This window comes from Falco punctatus, assembly GCF_963210335.1.
Source record: "Falco punctatus genome assembly, chromosome: 22".
Classification (NCBI taxonomy): domain Eukaryota; kingdom Metazoa; phylum Chordata; class Aves; order Falconiformes; family Falconidae; genus Falco; species Falco punctatus.
Window position 1 is genome coordinate 178,839 of NC_137602.1, and position 21,683 is coordinate 200,521.

The following is a 21,683-nucleotide window of genomic DNA, read 5'->3' on the forward strand; positions in this document are numbered from 1 at the left end:
GCTCTCGATGGCGTACGCCAAAATTTTTTGTAACCGTTTCATGTATTCGGCTTTGGCCGCCGCGTTGCCCGGTTGTAAAAGAGGCAAGTGGGCGAGTAAAAGGGCCACCGCCGCCTCCGCCGGCTCCTGAGGCCACTGGCTAATGGCAGCTGCGAGAAAAAAGGGGGGTGGGGGGTGGGGGGGGTGGGATAAAAAAAAAAAAAAAAAAAAAATCAAAAAACGGGCTGAAAAAGGGGGGGGACGCCGCGGCGGCAGCGCCCTGCAGGAATCACCTCGCCGTGATATTGGGGGGGGGATGGGGGGGTGTAATGAACCCCCCCGGGGTGGGAATGGGGGGGGGAAAATTCTCCCCTGGGGGGGAGGAGGGCTCGTGGGGAGGATGGGGACCCCCCCCCCCATCCCCCATCCCCTCTGGTTTAGCTCCGAAGGCAGAGCCACACACCCCACCCCCTCCAAGGCAGGCAGGAGGGGAGGCAGCAGGTGCCTGGGGACAAAGGGGGGACCCCCGGGGGACAAAGGGGGGGGGGGGCCCTGCCAGGGAGCCTCAAGGAGCCCCCCCATCCACCCAGGGAGCCCCCCTGCCCCGCCCCCGGGAGCTCCACAGAACCCACCTGCCCACCCAGGGGTCCCCACAGAACCCACCTGCCCACCCAGGGAGCCCCCTGGAGCCCCCCCATCCACCCAGGGAGCCCCCCAGAGCCCCCCCACCCACCCAGGGAGCTCCACAGAACCCACCTGCCCCCCCCCAGGAGCCTCAAGGAGCCCCCCCCATCCACCCAGGGAGCCCCCCCTGCTCCCCCCGGGAGCTCCACAGAACCCACCTGCCCACCCAGGGAGCCCCCTGGAGCCCCCCCATCCACCCAGGGAGCCCCCTGGAGCCCCCCCATCCACCCAGGGAGCCCCCCTGCTCCCCCCGGGAGCTCCACAGAACCCACCTGCCCACCCAGGGAGCCCCCTGGAGCCCCCCCATCCACCCAGGGAGCCCCCCGGAGCCCCCCTGCCCCTCCTGGGAGCTCCACAGAACCCACCTGCCCACCCAGGGAGCCTCAAGGAGCCCCCCCATCCACCCAGGGAGCCCCCTGGAGCCCCCCCATCCACCCAGGGAGCCCCCCAGAGCCCCCCCACCCACCCAGGGAGCTCCACAGAACCCACCTGCCCCCCCCAGGAGCCTCAAGGAGCCCCCCCATCCACCCAGGGAGCCCCCCTGCTCCCCCCGGGAGCTCCACAGAACCCACCTGCCCACCCAGGGAGCCCCCTGGAGCCCCCCCATCCACCCAGGGAGCCCCCCGGAGCCCCCCTGCCCCTCCTGGGAGCTCCACAGAACCCACCTGCCCACCCAGGGAGCCTCAAGGAGCCCCCCCATCCACCCAGGGAGCCCCACAGAACCCCCCCCCCACCCCACCAGGGAGCCTCGAGGAGCCTCCCTTCCCCACCCCCCCCCCACCCCCCTCCCAGACCCCCAACTCACCGGCGCTGTTGGCCTCGGCCTCGAGGAGGTGGATGTCGGCGCAGTCGGCCAGCGAGTGCTCGAGGCAGAGCTGGAGGAAGCGGGCCTGGGTGCGGGTGACGCGCTTCAGCAGCGAGAGCAGGGCCACCGTCTGCTCGCACTCGTTCCAGCCCTTGAACCACCCCGCCACGATCCCCACCTGATCCCGGAACATCATGGCGGTGCCGGTGCCGGGGGTGGGGGTGGGGGGTGGGGGTGCCTGGGGATGGGGGTGGGGGGCTGGGGCGGGTGGCGGCGCTGGGGAGGGGGAGACGCGGGGCCGGCCGTGCCCCCACCCCGTCACATGGCGGCGATGCAGCGCCCGCGAGAGGGGCTGGCGGAGGACCGGGGGGTCCCCCAGGCCAGGGGGGGCATGGGCGGGGGGGCACCGGGCCCTGACAGCTGCGGTCGGGCTCCCCGGCTGCGATCCCGTGGGAGAGGCCAGGAGATCCCTGCGGGAAGAGACAGAGCAGCGTCAGGGTCGGGGGGGAAACCCCCACCCCACCCCCACCCCACCCACCCCACCCCCACTGCAGCAGGGACCCCCTACCACTACTAACGGGCAGGGCTCCCCCCCTCCCGGTATACAGGGGGCAGGAAGACCCGCCAACACGGCAACAGGGACCCCTCCCACCATTGGGGGGCAGCCCCCCTCCCAGTGTACAGTGGGGCTGGGAGACACCCCCCCCCCCCCCAACATCGCAGCAGGGAGCAAGACCCCCCCCCCCATACCGGGGAAAGAGACCCCACACGCACTGGGGGGCACGGAGACCCCCCCCCCAAGGGATAGAGACCCCACACGCACTGGGGGGCAGGGACCCCCCCCCACAAGGGATAGAGACCCCCCCCACAAGGGATAGAGACCCCACACGCACTGGGGGGCACGGAGATCCCCCCCCCAAGGGATAGAGACCCCACACGCACTGGGGGGCAGGGAGACCCCCCCACAAGGGATAGAGACCCCACACACACTGGGGGGCAGGGAGACCCCCCCCCCCAAGGGATAGAGACCCCCCCACAAGGGATAGAGATCCCACACGCACTGGGGGGCAGGGAGACCCCCCCCCCCAAGGGATAGAGACCCCCCCACAAGGGATAGAGACCCCACACGCACTGGGGGGCAGGGAGACCCCCCCCACAAGGGATAGAGACCCCACACGCACTGGGGGGCAGGGAGACCCCCCCCACAAGGGATAGAGACCCCACACGCACTGGGGGGCACGGAGACCCCCCCCCCAAGGGATAGAGACCCCACACGCACTGGGGGGCAGGGAGACCCCCCCCCACAAGGGATAGAGACCCCACACGCACTGGGGGGCAGGGAGACCCCCCCCACAAGGGATAGAGACCCCACACGCACTGGGGGGCAGGGAGACCCCCCCCCCAAGGGATAGAGACCCCACACGCACTGGGGGGCAGGGAGACCCCCCCCACAAGGGATAGAGACCCCACACGCACTGGGGGGCAGGGAGACCCCCCCCACAAGGGATAGAGACCCCACACGCACTGGGGGGCAGGGAGACCCCCCCCACAAGGGATAGAGACCCCACACGCACTGGGGGGCAGGGAGACCCCCCCCCTCACGGGGGGTAGAGACCCCACACACACCGAGGAGCAGGGAGACCCCCCCCCCCCCCGGCCCCGGGGATAGAGACCCTGCACACACGGGGGGGCGGAGACTCCCCCCAGCGGGGGACAGAGACCCCTCACGCAGGGGGGCGGGGATCCGTCCCACCGGGGACAGAGGCCCCACACACACCGGGGGGCGAGGCCCCCTCCCCCACCAGGAGGCAGAGACCCCCCTCCACCACGGGGCACAACCACACCCCCCGCGGGAACAGGGACCCCCCCACATCGGGAACAGGGCCCCCCCCCCCCACACCGGGGGTCAGGGACCCCCCCGGCGGTGCGGCACACACCCCACCCCCGCTGCCCCCTTCCCCCCGGTACCCCCCAACGCCCTGCGTGCGCGACACTGGGGGGGGGGGGTCCCGGGCCCCCCCCGGTGCGGGGCCCTCCCGGAGAACGACCGGGCCTGGCCAGGCCTCAGCGCCGGTACCGGGGGAGGGCGGGCGGGCAGGGCCCGGGCGGGGGGAGGCGGCCCCGGGGAGCGGTGCAGGCCCGGGGGGGGGGGTGGGGGGATGGGGCTGGGGGAGGGCGGGGGGGGGCGGGGGCCGGGGCCGCCCCTCACTCACCGCCGCCGCCTCAGCCGCGCTCGGAGGCGCCGTCGCCGCCGCGCAACGTCAGCGCGCACGGCACGCACGGTGCGTCACCGCCCACACGGCGCATGCGCCCGCCGGCGCGCCCCGCCCCTTCCGCCAGCCACCGGGCAGCAGCCAATAGGAAAGCGGAAAGGTGGGAGAGAAGCTTCCGGCGGCTCCGCCCTAGCTCGCTATTGGACCGTGGAGCTGCCAATGGAGGGGAAGGAGGCGGGACTTTCGCGGCGGGGAATGGGGCGGTGGCGCGACGTGGACACGCCCCTTTGCGTCGGCCACGCCCCTTTCCCCGCCACGTCCCCGACGAGGCCGCGCCCCCTGCGCTGGCCACGCCTCCGTCGGTGATGTAGGGCGGGGCCTGGCGGGGCGGGGCTGTGGGCGGGGCCTGACCTCGGAGCACCTGAGCCCCGCCCCAGTGGCCCCAGTATCCCCAGTGGCCCACAGTATCCCCAGTCTGTGACCTCCAGTGACCCCAGTGGCCCCCCAGTATCCCCAGCCCATGAACCCCAGTGGCCCCAGTGACCCCCCAGTATCACCAGTGGCCCCCCCAGTATCCCCAGTATCTCCAGTGGCCCCAGCCCACGGTCACCAGTGGCCCCAGTGACCGCAGTCCATGACCTCCAGTGCCCCGAGTGGCCACCCAGTACCACCAGTGGCCCCTCAGTACCCCTAGTGGCCCCAGCCCACAGTCCCCAGTGCCCCCCAGTATCCCCAGTGTTCCCAGTTCATGCCCCACAGTGTCTCCCAGTGTCCCCAGTATCCCCCAGTGTCCCCTGCCCATGTCTCCCGGTGTCCCCCAGTGCCACCAGTGTCCCCAGTCTGCGACCCCTAGTGTCACCAGTATGTCCGGTGTCCCCTGCCCATGTCCCCCACCATCCCCAGTATACCCAGTATCCCCCACCCATGTCCCCCAGTAACACTGGTATCCCCTCCCATGTTTCCCCGTGTCCCCAGTCCAGGCCTCCCAGTGTCCCCAGTATCCCCAGCCCATGTTCCCCAGTATCCCCAGCATCCCCAGTGTCCCCAGTCCGTGTCCCTCAGTGTCCCCAGTATCCCCCACCCATGTAATTCCCCAGTGTCCCCAGTCCATGCCTCCCAGTGTCCCCAGTGCCCCCAGTGTCCCCAGTCCGTGAACCCCCTGTCCCCACGTGGGCCCCCGGTGGGGGATGGGCCAGGGCCGGGGCCGGACCCAGACCCGGGGGGGGGGGGGGGGGGCCCAGCCCGCCCCGCCCCCCCGTGTGTCCATGGGTCCCCCCGTGGGTCCCGCCGTGTGTCCGTGGGGCCGGGCCCCGCCCCCTGGTCCCGCCCCGCCCCGCCCCGCCCCGCCCCGCCCCGGCGGCTCTGCGGCTCCGAGCGGCGGCGGCGGCCTGTGCCGGCGGGACCGGGGCTGCACCGGCACCGGCACCGGGGCCCCTCCGCCCCCCGCCCGGGACCCCCGGCGGCCCGGGACCCCCCCCGGCAGCCCGGTAACCCCCCCCCCATCCCGATAACCGCCCCCCCCCAGCATCCCGGTACCCCCCCCCCCCCCAGCATCCCGGTGCATCCCGGCATCCCGGTACTCTCCCGCATCCCGGTACCCTCCCCCGGCATCCCCCCCCAGCATCCCGGTAACCCCCCCTCGGCATCCCGGTGCATCCTCGCATCCCGGTTCCCCCCCCAGCATCCCGGTCCCCCCCGTCATCATCCCGGTACCCACCCCCCGTCGCCATCCCAGTATCCCCGCGGCATCCCGGTAAACCCCCCCCCCGCATCCCGGTAACTCCCCCCCGGCATCCCGGTGCGACCTCCCCCCCAGCATCCCGGTACCTCCCCCCCCCCCCCGCATCCCGGTGCATCCCCGTTCCCCCCCCCCCCCGGTCCCCTCCCCGCAGCATCCCGGTTCCCCCCCCATCCCATCGCCCCTCCCCAACCCCGTTACAACCAGGCCCGGTCCCCCCCCCCCCCTCCCCCCCCTGGCGCTCATGGCCCCCCGGTGGGGTGAGGCCTGACCGGGCCCGGTGCCCCCCTCCCTCCCCGCCCCCCCCCCGCCCCTCCCCCTCCCCCCCCCCCCCCCGGGCCGGTGCCGTGCTCGGAGCCACGATGGGAGCGTCAGTGGGCTGAGCCCCCCCAGGTACCGGGGGCTGTCGGTGGGGAGGGGGTTACCGGGGGGGGGGAGGCACTGGGGGAGGCACCAACGGAGAGGTCCCTGGGCTGGGCTGTCCTGGACTGGGTTATACCGGATGATACTGGGTTATACTGGATGATACTGGATTATACTGGGCTATACTGGGCTGGGCTGTCCTGGACTGGGCCTTACTGGGCTGGACTGGGCCATACTGGGCTGGGCAGTCCTGGAATGGGTCATACTGGGCTGGGCTGTCCAGGACTGAGCTATACTGGGCCATACTGGGCTGGGCAGTCCTGGAATGGGTCATACTGGGCTGGGCTGTCCAGGACTGAGCTATACTGGGCCATACTGGGCTGGGCAGTCCTGGAATGGGTCATACTGGGCTGGGCTGTCCAGGACTGAGCTATACTGGGCCATACTGGGCTGGGCAGTCCTGGAATGGGTCATACTGGGCTGGGCTGTCCTAGACTGAGCTATACTGGGCCATACTGGGCTGGGCAGTCCTGGAATGGGTCATACTGGGCTGGGCTGTCCAGGACTGAGCTATACTGGGCCATACTGGGCTGGGCAGTCCTGGAATGGGTCATACTGGGCTGGGCTGTCCTAGACTGAGCTATACCGGGCCATACTGGGCTGTGCAGTTCTGTACTGGGCCATACTGGGCCGTGCTGTCCTGGACTGGGCCATACTGGGCTGAGCTGTTCTGGACTGGGCTGGACTGGGCCATACTGGGCTGAGCTGTTCTGTACCAGGCTGGGCTGGATTGGGCCATACTGGGCTGTGCTTTCCTGGACTGGACTGGGCCATACTGGGTTGGGCTGGGCTGGACTGGGCTGTGCTGTGCTGGACTGGGGCATACTGGGCTGGGCTGGGCCATACTGGATCATAGTGATGCATGCTATTCCGTATTGTGTTGTACTGGGCTGTTCTGGGCTGTACTGGGTTATACTGGGCTGTACTAGACCATGCTGTGCTGGCCCATACTGACTTATACTGGGTTGTACTGGTCTTTAGTGAGCAGTACTGGCCCATACTGGTTTGTACTGGGCCATGCTGGGCTGTGCAGGCTGTACTGGCTCCTACTGGGCTGTACTGGATTGTACTGGGCCACACTGGGCTGTGTTGGGCCTTCTCAGACTGTACTGGGCCATGTGGGGTCCTAGAATGCGATACTGGGCTGGACTGGGCCATACTGGGGTGTATGGAACTATACTGGGCTGTTCTGGTCCATTACCAAGCTGCTCTGGGACATACTGGGCTGGACCGGGTTATACTGGGATATACTGGGGTATATGGAGCTGGACTGGGCTGTTCTGGGCTGTACTGGGGTGTATAGAACTGGACTGGGCTGTTCTGGACTGTACTGGGCCATGTTGGGGGTGCATGGAGCCATACTGGGGTGTACTGGGCCATACTGGGCTGTACTAGGTCATGGTGAGGGTGCATGGAGCCATACGGGGCTGTACTGGGTTATACTGGGCTGTGTGCAGCTGGGCTGGTCCATACTGGTGGGTACTGGTCCATACTGGCCTGTCCCCTGTCCCCACAGGCCCCGCGGCAACGCCCGGACGGGACCGACATGGAGCCCTGAGAGGAGGTAATGGGATCACATGGGATCACCCAGGGGCACACGGGATCACTGGGATCTCCTGAGGGCACACGGGATCACCCAGGGGCACACGGGATCACTGGGATCTCCTGAGGGCACACGGGATCACCCAGGGGCACACGGGATCACTGGGATCTCCTGAGGGCACACGGGATCACCCAGGGGCACACGGGATCACTGGGATCTCCTGAGGGCACACGGGATCACCCAGGGGCACACGGGATCACTGGGATCTCCTGAGGGCACACGGGATCACCCAGGGGCACACGGGATCACTGGGATCTCCTGAGGGCACACGGGATCACCCAGGGGCACACGGGATCACTGGGATCTCCTGAGGGCACACAGGATCACACAGGACCACTGGAACCTTGGGAGGGCACATGGAGCACGTGGGATCACACAGGATCACTGGGATCCTGCAGGGGCACACGGGATCACACAGAACCATGTGGGGTGTCAATGGGATCTCCCTGGATCTCCTGGGACACACGGGGTCTCAGGGGAACACACAGGGCACATGGGATCACAGGGGATCGCAGGGGATCTCATGGCTCCCATAGGACTTAGTGGGGTCCCCCCGGGCCCGATCCTGCCCCCCCCTCCCCCCCCGGGCCCAATCCTGCCCCACAGCCCCTCCCCCCCCCCGTGGGCCCAACCCTGCCCCACAGCCCCTCCCCCCCCTCCGTGGGCCCAATCCTGCCCCACAGCCCCTCCCCCCCTATGGGCCCAATCCTGTTCCACCGCCCCTCCCCCCCCGGGCCCAATCCTGCCCCACCGCCCCTCCCCCCTATGGGCCCAATCCTGCCGCACAGCCCCTCCCCCCCTTTGGGCCCAATCCTGTTCCACCGCCCCTCCCCCCTATGGGCCCAATCCTGCCCCACAGCCCCTCCCCCCTGTGGGCCCAATCCTGCCCCACAGCCCCTCCCCCCCTTTGGGCCCAATCCTGCCCCACAGCCCCTCCCCCCCCGTGGGCCCAATCCTGCCCCACAGCCCCTCCCCCCCTGTGGGCCCAATCCTGCCCCACAGCCCCCCCTTTGGGCCCAATCCTGCCCCACAGCCCCCTCCCCCCCTTTGGGCGCAATCCTGCCCCACAGCCCCTCCCCCCCGTGGGCCCAACCCTGCCCCACAGCCCCTCCCCCCCCTCCGTGGGCCCAATCCTGCCCCACAGCCCCTCCCCCCCTATGGGCCCAATCCTGTTCCACCGCCCCTCCCCCCTATGGGCCCAATCCTGCCCCACAGCCCCTCCCCCCTGTGGGCCCAATCCTGCCCCACAGCCCCTCCCCCCCTTTGGGCCCAATCCTGCCCCACAGCCCCTCCCCCCCCGTGGGCCCAATCCTGCCCCACAGCCCCTCCCCCCCTGTGGGCCCAATCCTGCCCCACAGCCCCCCCTTTGGGCCCAATCCTGCCCCACAGCCCCCTCCCCCCCTTTGGGCGCAATCCTGCCCCACAGCCCCTCCCCCCCGTGGGCCCAATCCTGCCCCACAGCCCCTCCCCCTCCGGGCCCAATCCTGCCCCACAGCCCCCTCCCCCCCTTTGGGCCCAATCCTGCCCCACAGCCCCTCCCCCCCCGTGGGCCCAATCCTGCCCCACAGCCCCTCCCCCCCTGTGGGCCCAATCCTGCCCCACAGCCCCTCCCCCCCTGTGGGCCCAATCCTGCCCCACAGCCCCTCCCCCCCCATGGGCCCAATCCTGCCCCACAGCCCCTCCCCCCTGTGGGCCCAATCCTGCCCCACAGCCCCCCCTTTGGGCCCAATCCTGCCCCACAGCCCCCTCCCCCCCTTTGGGCCCAATCCTGCCCCACAGCCCCTCCCCCTCCGGGCCCAATCCTGCCCCACAGCCCCCTCCCCCCCTTTGGGCCCAATCCTGCCCCACTGCCCCTCCCCCCCTGTGGGCCCAATCCTGCCCCACAGCCCCTCCCCCTCCGGGCCCAATCCTGCCCCACCGCCCCTCCCCCCCTTTGGGCCCAATCCTGCCCCACAGCTCCTCCCCCCCTGTGGGCCCAATTCTGCCCCACCGCCCCTCCCCCCTATGGGCCCAATCCTGCCTCACAGCCCCCTCCCCCCCTATAGGCCCAATCCTGCCCCACAGTCCCTCCCCCGCGTGGGCCCAATCCTGCCCCACAGCCCCTCCCCCCCTGTGGGCCCAATCCTGCCCCACAGCCCCTCCCCCCCCTATGGGCCCAATCCTGCCCCACAGCCCCTCCCCCCCCGTAGGCCCAATCCTGCCCCACAGCCCCTCCCCCCCTGTGGGCCCAATCCTGCCCCACAGCCCCTCCCCCCCTGTGGGCCCAATCCTGCCCCACAGCCCCTCCCCCCCCTATGGGCCGAATCCTGCCCCACAGCCCCTCCCCCCTGTGGGCCCAATCCTGCCCCACAGCCCCTCCCCCCCCTGTGGGCCCAATCCTGCCCCACAGCCCCTCCCCCCCCTATGGGCCCAATCCTGCCCCACAGCCCCTCCCCCCTGTGGGCCCAATCCTGCCCCACAGCCCCTCCCCCCCCGTGGGCCCAATCCTGCCCCACAGCCCCTCCCCCCCCAGGGCCCAATCCTGCCCCACAGCTTCATTTCCCCCTATGGGCCCAATCCTGCCCAATTCCCCCCCCTGTGGGCCCAGTCCTGCCCCCTCCTCACCACCCCCCACACCCCCCCACAGGCGCCGCCGGGGCCGGCGGAGGATGGCGAAGCTGCTGGTGCCCCTGGTGATGCTGGGGGCGGTGGCGGGGTCCCACCGCTGCCCCCCCCGCTGCCTCTGCCCGGCGGCCGCCCCCAACCCCACGCTGCTGTGCGCCCGCACCGGCCTGCTGGCCGTGCCGCCCAGCCTGGACCGCGGTGCCGTGGAGCTGCGCTTGGCCGACAACTTCATCGGCGCCGTGGGCCGCGCCGATTTCGCCAACATGAGCAGCCTGGTGCACCTCACCCTCTCCCGCAACGGGCTGCGGCGCCTGGCGCCTGGCGCCTTCGCCGACCTCCGCGCCCTCCGCGCCCTCCACCTGGACGGCAACCGGTTGCCGGCGCTGAGCGGGGCGCAGCTGCGCGGCTTGGCCAGCCTCCGGCACCTCATCTTGGCCAACAACCAGCTGGCCGCCATCGAACCCGCCGCCTTCGCCGCCTTCGCCGCCACGGTGGAGGACCTGGACCTGTCCCACAACAACCTGCCGGCGCTGCCCTGGGAGGCGGTGGCCGGTATGGCCAGTTTGGCCACCCTCACCCTGGATCACAACCTCCTGGAACGGGTCCCCGCCGGCGCGGTGGCGCGCTTACCGCGTTTGGCACGTTTGGACCTCACCGCCAACCGCCTCCGGGCGTTACCGCCGGTGCCGGGCCCGCCGGGCCCCAGTTTGGCGGCGGGGGGAAACCCGCTGCATTGTAACTGCGAATTGCTTTGGTTACGGCGTTTGGCGCAACCGGGCCGGCTGGAGAGCTGCGCATCGCCGCCGCCGCTCGCCGGTCGCTTGCTTTGGGCCGTGCCGGAGGAGGAATTGGCGTGTCGAGCCCCGGCCATCGCCGGCGCCGCTGCCGATCCCGCTGCCGTTTTGGAAGGCCAACCCTTACGGTTGGGTTGCGCCGCTGCCGGCGATCCGCCGCCGGCGTTGCACTGGTTGGGTCCGGACGGGCGGTTGGTACAGAACGGTTCACGCCGCGCTGTCGGCCCCGACGGCTCCTTGGAGCTCCGGGTCGCCACGCTGGGCGACCACGGCGCCTTCACCTGCGTGGCTTCCAACGCCGCCGGCGAGGCGGCCGCCCGTGTGCAGGTAGCCGTCTTTCCGCTCCCGGTTGCCCGCGAGGATGGGGACGGCGACGGCGAAACGGCGGCCGGTCCTTCGGATATGGCTCGCGCCGGCGGCAACGAGACGTGGGTGCCGGGCGAGCGGCGCGTGGTGGCGGCCGAGCTGACGGCCACGTCGGCGCGAATACGCTGGCTGCCCCAGCGCCACGTCCCCGGCATCCGCATGTTCCAGGTCACCTACAACAGCTCCCTCGACGACTCCCTCGTCTACAGGTGGGTGCCGGGGGGAGGCTGGGGGGTCGCGGGGTGTTGTGGCGCCATGGGGGTGGGGGTGGCAACCCCCCCCGCCGCGGGGGTGTCTGGCATCACGTGGCACAGCGGGGGGGGGGGGCGGCGGTGCGGGGGGACGTGTGGCATCACACAGGGACACACGGCATTGCATAGCGTGACGTGGCGCCGCGTGGGGACATCTGGCGTCACACAGGGACACATGGCATCACCTGGGGACACGTGGCATCATGTGGGGACATGTGGCATCACACAGGGACACATGGCATTGCATGGCATGATGTGGCGCCGCGTGGGGACACAATGCATCACACAGGGACACGTGGCATCACCTGGGGACACGTGGCATCATGTGGGGACATGTGGCGTCACACGGGGACACATGGCATTGCATGGCATGATGTGGCATCGCATGGGGACACGATGCATCACACAGGGACACGTGGCATCACCTGGGGACACGTGGCATCATGTGGGGACATGTGGCGTCACACGGGGACACATGGCATTGCATGGCATGATGTGGCGCCGCGTGGGGACACAATGCATCACACAGGGACACGTGGCAACGCGTGGGGACACGTGGTGTTGCATGGTGACACGTGGCATCGTGGGGACACATGGCATCACATCGGGACATGTGGCATCACACAGGGACACACGGCATTGCATGGCATGATGTCGCATTGCATGGGGACATGTGGCATCATGTGGGGACATCTGGCATCACACAGGGACACATGGCATTGCATAGCATGATGTGGCATCGCATGGGGACACGATGCATCACACAGGGACACGTGGCATCGCGTGGGGACACGTGGCATCATGTGGGGACACGTGGCATCACATCGGGACATCTGGCATCACACAGGGACACACGGCATTGCATGGCATGATGTGGCATTGCATGGGGACATGTGGCGTCGTGTGGGGACGCGATGCATCACACAGGGACATGTGGCATCACCTGGAGACACGTGGTATCATGTGGGGACATGTGGCATCACACCGGGACACATGGCATTGCATAGCATGATGTGGCATCGCATGGGGACATGTGGCATCGTGTGGGGACATCTGGCATCACACAGGGACACATGGCATCACCTGGGGACACATGGCATCATGTGGGGACATGTGGCATCACCTGGGGACACATGGCATCATGTGGGGACATGTGGCGTCACACGGGGACACATGGCATTGCATGGCATGATGTGGCATCGCATGGGGACATGTGGCATGTGTGGGGACATCTGGCATCACACAGGGACACATGGCATCACCTGGGGACACGTGGCATCATGTGGGGACATGTGGCATCACACAGGGACATGTGGCATCACCTGGGGACACATGGCATCATGTGGGGACATGTGGCGTCACACGGGGACACATGGCATTGCATGGCATGATGTGGCATCGCATGGGGACACGATGCATCACACAGGGACACGTGGCATCACCTGGGGACGCGTGGTATCATGTGGGGACATGTGGCGTCACACAGGGACACATGGCATTGCATGGCATGATGTGGCATCACATGGGGACACGATGCATCACACAGGGGCACGTGGCATCACCTGGGGACACGTGGCATCATGTGGGGACACATGGTGTTGCGTGGTGACACGTGGCGTTGTGTGGGGACATGTGGCATCATGTGGGGACATGTGGCGTCACACGGACACATGGCATTGCACAGCATGATGTGGCACTGCATGGGGACACGATGCATCACACAGGGACACGTGGCATCGCATGGGGACACATGGTGTTGCGTGGTGACACGTGGCATTGCGTGGGGACACGTGGCATCATGTGGGGACATGTGGCATCACATGGGGACATCTGGCATCACACAGGGACACATGGCATTGCATGGCATGATGTGGCATTGCATGGGGACATGTGGCATCGTGTGGGGACACAATGCATCACACAGGGACACGTGGCATCACCTGGGGACACATGGCATCATGTGGGGACATGTGGCGTCACACGGGGACACATGGCGTTGCACAGCGTGATGTGGCATCGCATGGGGACACGTGGCATGTGCGGACACGTGGCATCGCACGGGGCCATGTGGCATGGGGACACATGGCATTGCATGGCGTGGCGTGGCATGGCGTGAGGACACGTGGCATCGCGTGGGGCCATGTGCCATCACCCAGAGCCTTGTGGCCTCACACGGGGCAACGTGACATCACGGGGGGGGGGGGGGGGGTGTCACATGACATCACACGAGGCCACGTGACACCACAGGAGGCCACACGGCATCACCGGGGACCGCGCGGCGTCGCACGGGGCCACGTGGCATCGCATGGGGCCACGTGACGTCACGGGTGGGGGTGGGGTGGGGGTGGGGTGGGGGGTCATATAACATCCCCCGAGGCCACGTGACGTCACACGAGACCACGTGACATCACTGGGGACCACACGGTGTCGCGCGGGCGTCGCACGGGGAGGGTGTGGCATTGCACGGGGAGGGCCACGTGTGGCCCCCCCCGCCCCACCCCACCCCACCCCCCGCCCCTCCCCCCCCCAGGCTGCTGCCCCCCTCCAGCCGGAGCTTCGTGCTGCGGGACCTGGCGGCCGGGCGTCACTACCAGCTCTGCGTCACGGCCCTGCACGCCGAGGGGGTCCCGGCGGCGCCCACCGCCCGCGGGCTGGGCTGCGTCCGCTTCGCCACCCCCGGGGGGACCCCCGGCTGCACCGCCCTCCCCCCGCCCCCACTTTTTAGGGGGCACCGTCATCATCGTCATCGGCGCCGCCATCGCCGCCTCCGTCCTCGTCTTCATCCTCATCCTCACCGCCCGCTACAAAGCGGCGGCCGCCCGCCGCCCCCCCGCCGCCGTCGCCAGCGTCTGCTCCCAAACCAACGGCGCCCACAGAAGCCCCGAACCGCCGCCGCCGCCCCCCCTCCCTACCCCGGCACCCATGGGTGCTACCGGCGGGGGGGCGCGGGGGCTGTTCCCCAGCCACAGCTACCCCCGGCGCGCACGGACTCGGCGCCACGGCTCGCTGCCGCGCCTCGACCTGCCCGAGGGGACCCCCCCGCTGCGCCCCTCCTTCGGCAGCACCCACTGGATGCTGGAGAGCACCGTCTGAGGGGGGGGGAGGGGGGACAAGGGTGGGGGAGGGGGTGGGTAGCACCCATGGGTGCCCGCTGGCAACGGGTCTTGGGCGCATCGCCGGGCGCTCCTGGGTCATTACGGGAGCCCCCCGGGGTGGCCGAATGCGCCATGGGGTGCCCCTGGGTGCACGAGTGCACCCTTGGGTGCTTCTGTGCCCCCTTGAGTGCCCCGGGTGCCTGAGTGCACCCTTGGGTGCCCGAATGTGCCCTTGGGTGCCTGAGTGCACCCTTGGGTGCTCTCGCGTGTCCAAACGCGCCATTGGGTGCCCCTGGGTGCCTGAGTGCACCCTTGGGTGCCCGAATGTGCCCTTGGGTGCCTGAGTGCACCCTTGGGTGCTTCTGTGCCCCCTTGAGTGCCCCGGGTGCCTGAGTGCACCCTTGGGTGCTCTCGGGTGTCCGAACGCGCCATTGGGTGCCCCTGGGTGCCTGAGTGCACCCTCGGGTGCTCTTGGGTGTCCGAACGCGCCATTGGGTGCCCCTGGGTGCCCGAGTGCACCCTTGGGTGCCTCTGTGCCCCCTTGAGTGCCCTTGGGTGCCCTGGGTGCCCCGGGTGCCTGAGTGCACTTTTGGGTGCTTCTGTGCCCCCTTGAGTGCCCGAATGTGCCCTTGGGTGCCTGAGTGCACCCTTGGGTGCTCTCGGGTGTCCGAACGCGCCATGGGGTGCCCCTGGGTGCCTGAGTGCACCCTCGGGTGCTCTTTGGTGTCCGAACGCGCCATTGGGTGCCCCTGGGTGCCTGAGTGCACCCTCGGGTGCTCTTTGGTGTCCGAACGCGCCATTGGGTGCCCCTGGGTGCCTGAGTGCACCCTTGGGTGCTTCTGTGCCCCCTTGAGTGCCCTTGGGTGCCCCTGGGTGCCCGAGTGCACCCTTGGGTGCTCCTGTGTGCACCCTTGAGTGCCCGAATGGACCCTTGGGTGCCCCGGGTGCCTGAGTGCACCCTTGGGTGCTCTCGGGTGTCCGAACGCGCCATTGGGTGCCCCGGGTGCCTGAGTGCACCCTTGGGTGCTCCTGTGCACCCTTGAGTGCCCTTGGGTGCCCCTGGGTGCCTGAGTGCACCCAAGGGTGCTCTTGGGTATCCGAATGGACCCTTGGGTGCCCCTGGGTGCCTGAGTGCACCCTTGGGTGCTCTCGGGTGTCCGAACGCGCCATTGGGTGCCCCTGGGTGCCTGAGTGCACCCTTGGGTGCTCTCGGGTGTCCGAACGCGCCATTGGGTGCCCCTGGGTGCCTGAGTGCACCCTTGGGTGCTTCTGTGTGCCCTTGAGTGCCCTTGGGTGCTCCTGTGTGCCCTTGAGTGCCCGAATGTGCCCTTGGGTGCCCCTGTACACCCTTGAGTGCTCCTGTGCGCCCTTGGGTGCCCCTGGGTGCCTAAGTGCGGCCTTGGGTGCCCCCATGCACCCCCGGGTGCTCCTGCGCACCCTTGGGCGCTCCTGGGGCCCCCTGTGCACCCCCTGGGTGCCCGTACGCAGCCATAGCTGGTCGGATGCAGCCCCAGCACCCTGGGTGCCACCGGGTGCCCGCCCACACCCATGGGTGCTCCTCCAGGACCCCCCCGGGCACCCGTGTGCTCCCCCTCGCCCCCATCGGTATCCATGTGCCCCTCCCCCACCCCCTTCCCGGGGCACCCGTATGCAACCCAGTACCTACCTGCCCCCCCCTCTGTGGGCACCCTGACACGCGTGGGCACCCGCGTGTGTGCCCTGACACGTGTGGGCACCCCGACATGTGTGGGCACCTGCGTGGGCACCCTGACACGCGTGGGCACCCTCACGTGTGCCCCGACATGTGAGGGCACCCTCACGTGTGCCCTGCCACGCGTGGGCACCCTGCCACGCGTGGGCACCCTCACGTGTGCCCCAACATGCGAGGGCACCCTCACGTGTGCCCTGCCACGCGTGGGCACCCTGCCACGCGTGGGCACCCTGACGTGTGCCCTGCCACGCGTGGGCACCCCGACACGCCTGGGGCTCCCCCGGGGGAGGTGCACCCTGGGACTTGTGCGCACCCTGCCACGCGTGTGCGCCCTGCCACGTGTGTGCGCCCCACCACGCGTGTGCGCCCCAACACACGTGTGCGCCCCAACACGCGTGTGCGCCCCCGGCCTGCCCCCCGCCGTGGTGCCTTTGGCCGGGCCGGCGGCGGGGGGGGCCCCGCACACGCCACTGACATGTCTGCACAGATGACACGAGAACCGCAGCCCCCCCCCCCCTCCCCCCAAAAGAACCCCCTCCCGGGGGGGGACCCAAACGCCTGGGTCCCCCTGGGTCCCCCTACTCGGGTCGTGGCCCCCCCCCGCCCCCCCCCCCCCGGCCCGGGGCCTCCTATCTGGCTGGTCTGGATAACCCCGTGGGGGTCGCCCCCCCGGCCCCCCCATCACCCCCCTCCCCCAGCCCCATTTACCCCCTCCCCCGCTGCCCCATCACCCCCGTATTTTCCCCTGCCCCCCCCCCCCCCCCAACCTACCCCCTCCCCCCGTTGCCCCCTCCCCCCCACCAGCCGCCCCCCCGGGCCCCCCCCCGGCCCGCTGCAGTGTTTAACACAAGTTTTTACATTAAAAACCTGTGCCCCCCCCGCCCGGGGCGATTAAACCTTTTGTGTGTGAAGAGGAGGGGGAGCTGCTCTCTCTGTGGGGGTGGGGGGTCCCCCTTTTACTTGGGGGGGGGGGAGGGGTGTGGGGGTGGTCGTCTTCCTTGGGGGGTGGGAGTCGCAGGGGTCCCCACTGCCGGGGAGGGGGCATTGCCCAGGGGGGTCCCACTGTGCGCGGGGGGCGGGGGGGGGGGTCCGGGGGGTCCTCTCTGTCTGGAGGGGGGTGCCTTCTCTCTGGGGGGAAGGCCAGGGGGGTCGTCTCCCCGGGGGGGGGGGGAGGGGTCCCCTCCGTCTAATTGGAGGGGCCCGGGGGGGGTCCAGGGCCCCCCAGCCTCATCCGAGCCTCTCAAGAATCCCCCTGTAACAGGCAGCTGCCCGCATGCAAATGAGCTCATTAGCATGCTAACGAGGTGGGCGCGGTGGACAGTGGCTGAGGCGGTGGGGGCGGGGCTATGCTAATGAGGACGGGTAATTAACATCCCCCCCGTTGCCTGGATACCGCTGCTGAGATACGGGGGGATGCAGCTGCCGCCGGCGCCATAGCAAGGGCGTGGCAGCACCTCATTAATATGCAAATAAGGGGCGTGACTTGCACCCCTCATTGCTGCTGGGCTTTTGCTAATTACCTCCTCCGATAATTACCCTGCCTCATTTGCATACAGCTCCGCAGCCTGGTCTTCCCCCCCCCCCCATCCCGCTCAGTTTCCCCAAGGGCAAGGCCACGTCGGGGGGGGGGGGGATGGGCAGGACAGCTGGGTCCCTTCCCAGGGGGAGGGGGGGTGAGATTAGAGGGGGGGGGCAGCTGGGTCCCTTCCCAGGGGGAGGGGGGGTGAGATTTGAGGGGGGGGGGGGGCAGCTGGGTCCCTTCCCAGGGGGAGGGGGGGTGAGATTTGAGGGGGGGGGGGGGCAGCTGGGTCCCTTCCCAGGGGGAGGGGGGGTGAGATTTGAGGGGGGGGGGCAGGGGCAGCTGGGTCCCTTCCCAGGGGGAGGGGGGGTGAGATTTGAGGGGGGGGGCAGCTGGGTCCCTTCCCACGGGGAGGGGGGGTGCACCTGGGGTCCCTTCTTCGGGGTAGGGGTCCAGGGTCGGGGTGCCTGGGTCCTTTTGGGGGGGGGGGGGCTACACCTCTTGGGGGGGGAGGGGTGGGAACCTGGGTCCTGTCCCGGGGTGGAGTCCTGCATCCCTCAGGGGGGCCTCGATGCCAAGGTCTTTTTCTGGGGGGTGGGGGCTTCATGGGGGGGCTGCACCTCTTGGCGGAGGGGGTGGACACGTGGGTCCTTTTGGGGGGGGCACAAACACCTGGGTCCTTTTGGGGGGGGCACAAACACCTGGGTGCTTTTGGGGGGAGGGGCACAAACACCTGGGTGCTTTTGGGGGGAGGGGGAGGGGCACAAACACCTGGGTGCTTTTGGGGGGGGGCACAAACACCTGGGTGCTTTTGGGGGAGGGCACAAACACCTGGGTGCTTTTGGGGGGGGGGCACAAACACCTGGGTGCTTTTGGGGGGGGCACAAACACCTGGGTGCTTTTGGGGGGAGGGGCACAAACACCTGGGTGTTTGGGGGGGGGGGCACAAACACCTGGGTGCTTTGGGGGGGGGGGGGCACAAACACCTGGGTGCTTTTGGGGGGGGGCACAATCACCTGGGTGCTTTTGGGGGGAGGGGCACAAACACCTGGGTGCTTTGGGGGGGAGGGGCTCAAACACCTGGGTGCTTGGGGGGGGGGCACAAACACCTGGGTGCTTTGGGGGGGAGGGGCTCAAACACCTGGGTGCTTGGGGGGGGGGGCACAAACACCTGGGTGCTTTTGGGGGGAGGGGCACAAACACCTGGGTGCTTTGGGGGGGAGGGGCACAAACACCTGGGTGCTTGGGGGGGGGGGGCACAAACACCTGGGTGCTTTTGGGGGGGGGGCACAAACATCTGTGTGCTTTTGGGGGGGGGGCCACAAACACCTGGGTGCTTTTGGGGGGAGGGGCACAAACAGCTGGGTGCTTTTGGGGGGGGACACAAACACCTGGGTGTTTTGGGGGGGGGGGCACAAACACCTGGGTGCTTTTGGGGGGGGCACAAACACCTGGGTGCTTTTGGGGGGAGGGGCACAAACACCTGGGTGCTTTTGGGGGGAGGGGCACAAACACCTGGGTGCTTTGGGGGGGAGGGGCACAAACACCTGGGTGCTTGGGGGGGGGGGGGCACAAACACCTGGGTGCTTTTGGGGGGGGGGGCACAAACATCTGTGTGCTTTTGGGGGGGGGGGGCCACAAACACCTGGGTGCTTTTGGGGGGAGGGGCACAAACAGCTGGGTGCTTTTGGGGGGGGGACACAAACACCTGGGTGTTTTGGGGGGGGGGGCACAAACACCTGGGTGCTTTTGGGGGGGGGCACAAACACCTGGGTGCTTGGGGGGGGGGAGGGGCACTAACACCTGGGTGCTTGGGGGGGGGAGGGGCACTAACACCTGGGTGCTTTCCCTGCTGGAAAGGTGCCCCCCCTGCCCCCGCCGTGTCCTTGGAGCTGGGTATATCTACGCAGCGCCGGGCGCCGCGGCAGGGGGGGTTGGCGATGGCGGCGCTGGTGGTGGCGGTGCTGGCGGCGGCGGTGCTGGCGGGGGCCGAGGCGCAGTGCCCATCCCCCTCCGACCTACGGACGGCCAACGGCACCCGCATCTGCGCCCAACTCTACGCCGACAACAGCCCTTACTACGACCAGTGCTGCGCGGGCCCCGTCCTGGTGGTAGAACCCGGCGCCGACGTCCCCTACATGCCCCGCGGCTGGGCCGCCCGCGTGTCCTCCTTGGTGGTGGGCACCCGCTGTGAGCTGACCGTTTGGTCTCGGGCTGGCAAGAAGGGGAAGATGCGGCGTTTCGGGGCCGGCGCGGTGCCGCGGTTGCAGGAGGTACGGCGGGGGCTCTTCGGCGACTGGGATAACGCCATCAGGGGGTATTATTGTAGCTGCAAGTGAGGCGGGCGGCGGCGGGGGGGCGGCGCATGGCGGCGGGCAGCGGAAGGCGGCATGAGGCGACGCGGGCCGGTCGGAGGCGATGCGGGCAAATGCAAGTCAATGTGGGTCAAGGCGAGTCAACGTGGGGGTCAAGGCGAGTCAACGTGGGGGTCAAGGCGAGTCAACGTGGGCCAAGACCAGCCAACGTGAGTCAACGTGGGCCAAGACCCGCCAACGTGAGTCAACATGGGCCAAGACAAGCCAACGTGAGTCAACATGGGCCAAGACCAGCCAACGTGAGTCAACGTGGGCCAAGACAAGCCAACGTGAGTCAACATGGGCCAAGACCAACCAACGTGAGTCAACGTGGGCCAAGACAAGCCAACGTGAGCCAACGTGGGCCAAGACCAGCCAACGTGAGCCAACGTGGGCCAAGACCAGCCAACGTGAGCCAACGTGGGCCAAGACAAGCCAACGTGAGTCAACGTGGGCCAACACAATCCAACGTGAGTCAACGTGGGCCAACACAATCCAACGTGAGCCAACGTGGGCCAAGACAAGCCAATGTGAGTCAACGTGGGCCAAGACAAGCCAACATGAGTCAACGTGGGCCAAGACAAGCCAATGTGAGTCAACGTGGGCCAAGACAAGCCAACGTGAGCCAACATGGGCCAAGACAAGCCAACGTGAGTCAACATGAGTCAATGTGGGCTAAGACAAGTCAACGCGAGTCACCATGGGCCAGTGCAAGCCAACCTCAGCCAAGCCAAGTCAACATGAGTCAATACAAGCCAAGCCAAGCCACCGCTGGCCAAGCCAAGCCAAGCCACCATGAGCCCACTGACAGACGTGCGCTGACACACGTCGACGTGGCAGTGCCACCCCCTGCCGCCCCTCCCCCCCCCCCCCCCCCGCCTCGTATAGCTCCGAGCGCAGCCAATAAAGCCTGGAGGCCGCAGCAGCTCCTGCCTCGCAGGTGCTTTATTGGGGGGGGAAGGGGGGGAAAAGTGGAGGTGGGTGGCAGGCAGCAGCCCCCCAGCACCTTTGGGTGGGGAGAGAGGGGTCCCCACAGCCATCACCCCGTCACCCCCCAAGTAAGGACCCTGTGGGGGGGTCATGCATGTGGGTAGGTGTGCGCGTGTTCCTTGCCTGCACGTTGACGTGTCACGCGCGCACATGCTACCTGTGTCTGCATGGAGAGCCCCCCCCCTGCCCCCCCCCCCCCCCTTAAAAAAACCACATGGGACACAGCTGTCTCCAAAAGGACACGTGTAATCTCCGGAGGGGGGGGGTCCCCGTGCCGGCCCCAGGGCCCCCGCCATCCTGTGGCATTACAAAACGACAATATAAATAGTTTTGTTTAAAAAACAAATCGGGAAAAAAGAGGGAAAAAAAAAAAAAAAAAGCAAAAAAACACCCCCCAAAAAAACCCCGAAAGAAAAAAAAAACAAAACCAACCGTTATTTAGAAATTGGGGGGTGGGGGTGGTAAGGACCCCATATCAGTAGTGTGGCTGCGGGGCTGTAGTGTTGGGGACACAAGTTCCACCCCACCCCCACCCCGGCCAGGAGATGCAGGTG

The 21,683-nt window shown here is 68.6% G+C and overlaps 4 protein-coding genes across 4 annotated transcripts; 3 read left to right on the forward strand and 1 right to left on the reverse strand.

Annotated features, from left to right (window-relative positions):
• On the reverse strand, positions 1-4,782 carry SAMD4B (sterile alpha motif domain containing 4B; the record flags this gene model as incomplete). The annotated part of the gene is made up of 3 exons (XM_080370810.1): positions 3,682-4,782; positions 1,469-1,938; positions 1-149 (listed from the first exon to the last, which is right to left on the reverse strand). Coding segments are annotated over exons 2-3 (345 nt in total), but the record flags the coding sequence as incomplete, so codon positions are not given.
• Positions 4,783-5,857: 1,075 nt separating this feature from the next.
• On the forward strand, positions 5,858-14,645 carry LOC308056043 (leucine-rich repeat and fibronectin type-III domain-containing protein 3-like). The gene is given in 4 exon segments (XM_080370818.1): positions 5,858-7,406; positions 10,072-11,418; positions 13,991-14,162; positions 14,164-14,645. Coding segments are annotated over 4 exon segments (2,214 nt in total). The 5' UTR covers positions 5,858-7,101; the 3' UTR covers positions 14,554-14,645.
• A 4,992-nt stretch (positions 14,646-19,637) lies between these two features.
• On the forward strand, positions 19,638-21,556 carry SYCN (syncollin). Its single transcript, XM_080370803.1, has one exon. It carries the CDS (start codon positions 19,726-19,728, stop codon positions 20,122-20,124), a length of 399 nt encoding a protein of 132 aa, XP_080226929.1. The 5' UTR covers positions 19,638-19,725; the 3' UTR covers positions 20,125-21,556.
• Positions 20,204-21,556, forward strand: LOC308056031 (uncharacterized protein; the record flags this gene model as incomplete). The annotated part of the gene is made up of 2 exons (XM_080370800.1): positions 20,204-20,589; positions 20,660-21,556. The coding sequence occupies 2 exons, from the start codon at positions 20,204-20,206 to the stop codon at positions 21,231-21,233; spliced, it is 960 nt and encodes a 319-aa protein (XP_080226926.1). The 3' UTR covers positions 21,234-21,556.
• Positions 21,557-21,683: the final 127 nt, after the last annotated feature.